Source organism: Ctenocephalides felis, unplaced genomic scaffold, assembly GCF_003426905.1.
Source record: "Ctenocephalides felis isolate EL2017-DRISC unplaced genomic scaffold, ASM342690v1 CF-g0.4_SCAFFOLD_01170, whole genome shotgun sequence".
NCBI lineage: Eukaryota > Metazoa > Arthropoda > Insecta > Siphonaptera > Pulicidae > Ctenocephalides > Ctenocephalides felis.
This window is the reverse complement of record NW_020537324.1, coordinates 27,817,465-27,825,090: the sequence shown is the minus strand read 5'-3', so window position 1 is coordinate 27,825,090 and position 7,626 is coordinate 27,817,465. Positions and strand designations below refer to the sequence as shown.

At 31.2% G+C, this 7,626-nt stretch overlaps 2 protein-coding genes across 2 annotated transcripts; one reads left to right on the top strand and one right to left on the bottom strand.

Moving 5' to 3' along the window:
- The first annotated feature begins 235 nt into the window (after positions 1-235).
- Positions 236-2,915, top strand: LOC113367024. Its single transcript, XM_026608653.1, has 4 exons — positions 236-430; positions 2,480-2,599; positions 2,668-2,794; positions 2,905-2,915. Exons 1-4 carry the CDS (start codon positions 236-238, stop codon positions 2,913-2,915), a joined length of 453 nt encoding a protein of 150 aa, XP_026464438.1.
- A 1,175-nt stretch (positions 2,916-4,090) lies between these two features.
- Positions 4,091-7,265, bottom strand: LOC113367022 (glycine-rich cell wall structural protein-like). Its single transcript, XM_026608652.1, has 7 exons — positions 7,256-7,265; positions 5,814-6,003; positions 5,179-5,399; positions 4,629-5,012; positions 4,497-4,568; positions 4,362-4,427; positions 4,091-4,230 (listed from the first exon to the last, which is right to left on the bottom strand). The coding sequence occupies exons 1-7, from the start codon at positions 7,263-7,265 to the stop codon at positions 4,091-4,093; spliced, it is 1,083 nt and encodes a 360-aa protein (XP_026464437.1).
- Positions 7,266-7,626: the final 361 nt, after the last annotated feature.

The window sequence follows — 7,626 nt, the reverse complement described above, 5'->3', positions numbered from 1 at the left end:
AATTCATTTTTTAAAAAGCCCGATGAGCAAAGACGAAATTATCGGAGGGCCAAAAATTGATGTTCAATATTTTTCAATATGCCTTATTGTATTATTATTCTACAATTCAATTCATTCGTATCTGCTGAATAAATGTATAGCCTAGTCTGTATCATCATATTACCTTAATTTTTCAGGTGGATAGATGACAATCTGCCATAAAGTTGGAGTCATCCTTATGGCAACCGGCTGAGGTATGTCCCGTCGCGCGTTGCCCACTTATGACTTCGACCCTCCTCCGCCGCCGTCAAAATGCGCCAAGGTGCTCCACTGTATCTGGAAGATCATTACTTGTGTCTTCTCCCATGCATTCCTGGTCACGCTGGTCGTCGCCTACTGCATACTTGGGGCATTCACGTTTGAACACCTCGAGGCAGAGAACGAGCGAAAGGTAAATATTATGTACACATTTATATTTACTGAAATATATTTATTTATTATTATTATTATTATCCTGTAATTCATGCGAGATGCAGATTTTTTAAAGGAATTTTCTAATTTGTAGTCTAATTGTAAACTAGTGGTGTGTGGCATCGTGCCTTAAGACAAATTTTTGTAACCTTCCGTACCGTAACAAAATGATTGAAAAATATTAAATGTTTTCAAATAGGTTATTATAAATACTGTAACATTTTCTAATATTTATAAGAATTATATAATCTGAATTACAAAATTAAAATTTTAAAACATTTTTTTTCCAAAAACAATTGTTTTGCCAATATAAGCAGAATGTTTTAGGATCATTCAAATATGATACTCTGACCTCTCAAAAACTCGGTTACTATTTTCTGCACTCTTTGCTCCGTATCTCAGTAACGGCTGGACCTGCCTTTGCCAAAAACTAATCAGCACATCTCTTTACCAATAGAAATGGATTGCTTTTTGAATTTTTCAAATCGGTTCATCCATACGCCCAAAATCGTCGATGAAAAATTGTCTCCACACATACACACACTGAGATATGCCAAAATGTTCAGAAACGTCTGAAACGTGAACATATGCAAAAAATTTAATTTTCGATTTTCGGCACATTACTTTTATAACTATTGTTTTTATATTCTTTTATTGTTAATATTTTTAAAGTTTAATTATTTGTTAATTATTTTATTTTATTACTGTTCTATTTGACAATTTTTAATGATACTTCTAAATATACTAGTCTTAAGGGTGCGCAATGGCATAAGAGCGCATTCGTGTACACGGGGTTGCGTGTTCATGTCCCCGCCCTTGCAAACCTGACATCGGGCAGTAGCGATGTCTATTTTTACTTGAAAATATAGATCAGTAATATATTTCCAATTGAAAATAATCCCATTTTGGGCACTGCTGTGTGTAATGGCAATGGAAAATCTCGCGCACTATTCTTCCCTAAATCGAGTTTGAGTTTAACTTAGCTCACGGACCTGCTCTAGGGCAATACCAACCATTATTATTATTATTATACTATTTTTATTAATACTTTTTGAACTTGTTGATTACATTACATCATCCTTAGAATAGTAGGTATATGCTAATGTACATAGTTTTTTTTTATTATGAATTTTAACAGCAGATTTATTATTTTAACACTTAATATTTATTTAAGATTAGTGGTTAGGGCTATGGGATTGCAATCCGAAGTTCCATGTTCGATACCAGCTTCGTACAACTTGATATCAAGCAATAATGACATCGTTGTTTACTTGGAAATATAGATTATAATACACGATCGAAATATCCCGGTTGCATAATTTTTTTATTAGTATTAAAGTAATTGTAATTATAAAATGTTTTACATAAAAATGGGACAAATCTAAGAGTTGTCGTCTATAAAAAAGCCACTTCGTTTATGAAGGTAATATTAAAAATTATTTATTTATTAGGGATTAGTGGTGAAAGCTATGGGCTTTCAATCAGAAGTTTCAGGTTCGATATCCGCTTACTGATAGAAAGCCTGATAGAAAGTAGTAGTATTCAGTAATTAGCACGACAGCTCATTAGTCCTGTCATTTAAGCTTAAATTAGGTAAGAATCTCGGAATTCGAGATACCCAGCTGTAAGTCTGTAAATACTTGAATGTTGACACCCTAAAGTTGTCTCAAAACCTACATATGGCAGGGTGTCAATACCATATGTAGGTTTTGAGACAACTTTAGGGTGTCAATATACAAGTACGTGTATATATACAAACTTACAGCTGGGTATCTTGAAATCCGAGGTGAACTTAATCGTAATCGTAATCCGAGCTATAATGACTGGACTAATAAGACTCGTTATATTCTAGTTGCTGAAAAATAATATTAATAATAGTAATAATATTAATAATAAAAATGATTATTTTTATTAAAATTTGCCACAACATTGATTTGTTATGCAAAACTTCATTTTTGCCACTTTGGCCAACTGTATTTTTCATGATTTTAAGAATTTTATAATTTTTATTCAATTTTTTTCTTTTCAGGTGAAACGTGGCATAGTTTATATAAGAAGCAACATGACGGAAGTTTTGTGGCAATTAGTTCGGGATACCCCGGTACTTGTTCAAGAGAATTGGACTGAAGTAGTAGTATCTAGGTTAAGGGTAAGTTAACCACCATATTCTGCTTTGAGGAAAAATTATAAAAAGATCAGAAGTATTTTTGCTATTAGGTTTTTGAAACGGAAATTTTAACAGCCATGAAACAAGATGGCTGGGATGGTAATGAGGATGAAAATGCTATACAATGGACGTTTGCTGGTGCTTTGTTCTATTCCATAATTGTTATTACTACTATTGGTAAGTCTTTAAAGTTTATAAAAAAGCTCATTCACATATTTTAAATAAATATGTGAATGAATTAATTAGCACCATATCTTTTATATTTTTAAAATCTTCGATCATTATAGCACGAATGTAATTTTCATAAAAGGTTGTGTACAGAATGTCGTAATAATCTCAATTTTATCCAAAAAAAATGAATATTTGAACTGTACTAAATTTTTCGGAAGGTGTATTGAGGGTACATTGCTAACATGAAAGTACCTACCTGCAATATGTAACCAGCAATCTGTAAAAAAAACTATAAAAAAGTGTGTAAATTAAATGCATTTTTATGATAAATATGTAATTAAGTCATCTCTTCTCATTATAAATCATTATTAATATTAGTGCCATAATACTTCAAAAACAACTACAAATTGAAAATGCTTTGTGGTGCTATATAACGGTTTATATCAAAAAAATGTTATCAAATATTTTGCATCAGATTATTTAAAAAATGATGACTTTATATGGGCACTTAAAATGATCTCAAAGTTTTTTTATATTATTCAAAATATGCGTTCTTTTATTTTATCACCCAGTAAACATCGAGTGGAGGTAGCTATCTGAAATCCACATAGATTCCACATGGGTGTCACAGCGCTGATGGCACTCTTGTGGATTTAAGATTGCTACCGCCGCTCAAATCGCACGGTGTTTATTGGGTACAGTGTGTTTTAAATTTTATTATTGTATTAATATAATTACATTTGTTTAAAATTATATAAACAGTTTTAAAGATCTTTCAATTAAAATATTATAAATTTATAATTTTTGTAAAGATGGAAAAACAACGTTCTACTTTAATGTTATAGCAAAAAAAATTTAAAAATAAGCTGCAAAAGTTATTTATAAATTATTGATGAATTACAAAGGAATATATTTTTTGACTTATTATTATTATTTAATAGATGAATGAAATTAAAATATTATGTGTAGAATTTTTTGTTTCAATAATATCAATTAATTTACATAATTTAAATATAATTTTTTTTATAAAATAAAATGCGCTTTGGTTGAATTTATATAACTACTAACAAATAATAAAAACAACTATTAGAATTGCAAATTGCACACTCGCGCTCACTGACTTAAAACTAAAACTTAAACTAATTAAATGTACTTACTTATCAAACCTATAGCTTAAAAATAAATATGAAGGAAAACTCAATATATCTTACAATAAGTCGTAAAAAATAATACAGCATTTAATGTTATCTTAAATTATATGAGAATAAATATTGAAACAATAAATATAAATAAATAAATTAATTAAGCTGATTTTTGCGGCTCATCCTCGTCGTGATGGGGATAAAATCCAAGTAGATAAGTAGGTGGTTTTCTACCAACTGGCAAAACATTATCGTAGGGTCCATCAGGGCCTACTAAAACGCCTCTGTTCACGTTTGGAACTAGAATAAAAAATTTAACACGTCTTATATAACTTGCAAAATAAAAATATATCTTTAATAAATATTTTTGTTCGTTTTATCCAGGTTAAATTTAATCAAATTGTTAGTCTTATTGTTAGATTTGAAATTACCTCTATTAAAATTTCTAACATTGTCATATGGACCAGCAGGACCCACAAGCACGCTTTTATGCGAACCTGCTAAATTTATTTTAAAGTTAGAATATTCAAGATTTTTATATCATATTAATGTGTATTAGTTATTACCTCTATTAAGCGATGATATATTATCGAATGGGCCACCTGGACCTACTAAGACACCTCTATTCGGATATGCACCTGAAACAAATAAAGTAATATAAATGGTGTTTTAATTAAAATTTTTTAGTTAAATTTTACCTCCTGGTCTAGAAACTAAACCGTTCACGCCTAGACGTCGGTATGGTGGGCGGCCAATAATTCCGGTTGGGCCGCCTGGACCTACTAAGACACCGTTAGCAGGATTTCCTTGCGGGGCACCACCAAATCTGTTACCATATCCACTGCCATAGTTTCCACCTCCATAGTTTCCTCCTCCATAGTTTCCCCCGCCATAAATTCCTCCTCCATAACTGGGGCGTCCAATTCCATTGCCATAACCTACACCTCCATAACCAGCGCCGCCATAACTAGCGCCTCCGTAACCAGCTCCTCCGTAACCAGCGCCTCCATAACCAGCTCCTCCGTAACCGGCACCATAACCAGCCCCGTTGCCAATCCCGGCATAGCCGTTTCCTGGATATTCTACAAATGATTTTTAGATTGCAAATTAATCAATAGCTCTCGAACCAAAGTCTATTCAAAATGTATTATTTGACAAAAATATATTACTGTGAACTTAGAATTGCGTTTGCATTAGCAAATATAACCTAATTTCTCTTTTAAATTTTATCTTTCAATTATTTCTTACCAAAACCAGGTGGTAATCTATTAGGGCCTAAGGGTCTTTGCGGAATTCCTCCAAAACCACCAGGATATTGTTGCTGGGGGTATGAACCGCTTCCAACTGAAGGTCCTACCAAAACAGGTCTGATGGGGCCCCTTATTCCTCCTACAGGATATCGATTACCGCCTTGCGGCAAAGGAAACCTATTTGGCCCTCCTTCTGATACTTGGTAACGTGGATCGTAACTAAGGAAATTTAAACAAATTTCCAAAATTAATTTTCCAAAAATGATAGTCTATTGTGATATTTTGTGAAATAAGAACTAAAATGATTCATATTAAACAAGCATATCAAGAAAAAATTTGCCAGGATAAAAACGTATAATATTAAGATACAAAACCATTCAAATAATGATCTTCTGCAAAACTATTTCCAGAATAGCAAAATAAAATTATAAAAGTAAATAAAAATAATAGAACAAAAAAATTATGTTAAACTACTATAAAATGATCATTTTTATGCCTTTATTATAGTTTAAAATAACTGGTTTATAGTATCTTTCTAAGGTTGCTAGGATAAATAAAGAATAAAACTAAGTGCTATACTACTAAAAGTAATACATTCCATCTTATATGAGCAAATATGATAAAATCTCTCACATATTAGGGCCTTGTCGATCATTTTCCAAATCATCCAATTCGTCTTGCAATGGTTTCCTTTTATCTGTTTTGGTTCCACTGGTTGGGGAATTGTGTTTTCTGGGTGCATCATCAGAACGATCTTGTAATTTGTCTGACCAAACCCATTTATCCTCTGCTGATGCCAAACTTGCAACTGACAACAGCACAACTGGAAATGGATTTAAAACTTTCATAAAATAATATTAATTATATATTTACAAAACTTAGTTTGGGCCGCTCATTGTATTTATAAAGGAATTATAGGAATGATGTAATAATTTTGATTAAGTTCCAATAATAATTGTTTTAAATTAATAAGTGACAGAGAGATACTAAAATACATTCATTTGGAAATTTATTTTAATGCCTTGCATAAAGTTAGCTCTTTCAGGAAGTTTGCATAAGAAACCCTTATGCAAAAGTTTCGTCATTAAGCATTTTCTTTACATGTTAATAAAATTAATTCGTTCTTTAAAACAAAATATGATTATTTGAAAATAAAGTATATAATACATGTAATTGAGATAGTAAAAATAAAAATCAGTTCAAAAGAGTGGTCGTGCACTATTCTTTGCTTTTTTATCACATTAAGGGGGTATTCTAGTGTAGAAATTCAAAAAAATCGATTTTTTTTATTTTATACTTTAGAAGTTTAACTATCTAAAAATATGGGTGCAAGAAGGTTTTTGAAAATTTGAATTATTTTCGGAGATATAGGCATTTTACCTACTCGGTCCCCATACTGGTTTGGCTTCACGCAAAACTTTAATTGAGTTTTTCTCATAACATACTTTTTCAGTACTGTTGATACGATTTCTCGAGTTTTAATCGACCGATTCACTTGAAATGTTCAGAGAGTTTTGCTTATAGACCTATCTATAGCCCGAACTAGGATTATCCCCAAATTCCAATTTTTACTATTTTTAAAAAATTCGAGAAACTCAAAAAACAGTAAAAAAAACACTTTTCTTTCAAACAGTCGCCAATTTATAAAAAAAACTTTTTGTTACTCATCGCTAGTTCGGGCGATTGCGACATCATTGTAGATTAATGATCTTTTTATTTTTTGCATTTCCGATGGCTAGGAGGGTTGAAATCATGTCAAGGCTGAGGTGCCAATTTTTTGAGACCACCCATTTCATCAGCTGCCAGTTTTTACAATTTTCAACTTTTTTATTTTTTTATTTTTGTTTTGTATTTTAATAATATTAATAAACAAGTGGTGAAAATGGATAGCAAAAACATTCATTGCTTTCTTTTACGACACTTTAAAAATGACCTAAAATTCTTCGCTTTGCACTAGAATACCCCCTTAAGGAAACTGTCCATTTGTTTGAAGACATATAGAAAATGATAGGCAAATCGTTTATTTTCTATGCCTCTGCCATGTTTAGCAAATAAACATTTGTGATGTTTTGTACCTCCGTTCATTTTACCAAAAAGTTTTTTATGGCGACACTAGAATTGGACTTACAGGTTTTTCTTTTTTGGTTTTTTATGATCCTATAACAAAAATGCCTTAAGTGTGAATTTTCCTCCAAGTGTATTTTTACGCGAAAGTAAACAATTTCTAAGGTCCACTGTTTGAATGTAATAATAATAATCTAGACCAGAGGTTTCCAAACTTGTTTGTATCGTGGACCCCTTAGGCTTAACCATGGACCCCCTATTTATCCAATATCGCTTTTTTATAAATTTCTATTTGTAGTAACGATTAGTATTGATCATTTAAAGTAAAGATTCAAATACAAATTTAGACATTAATTAATTGACTTTAAGATAACAATAAAAA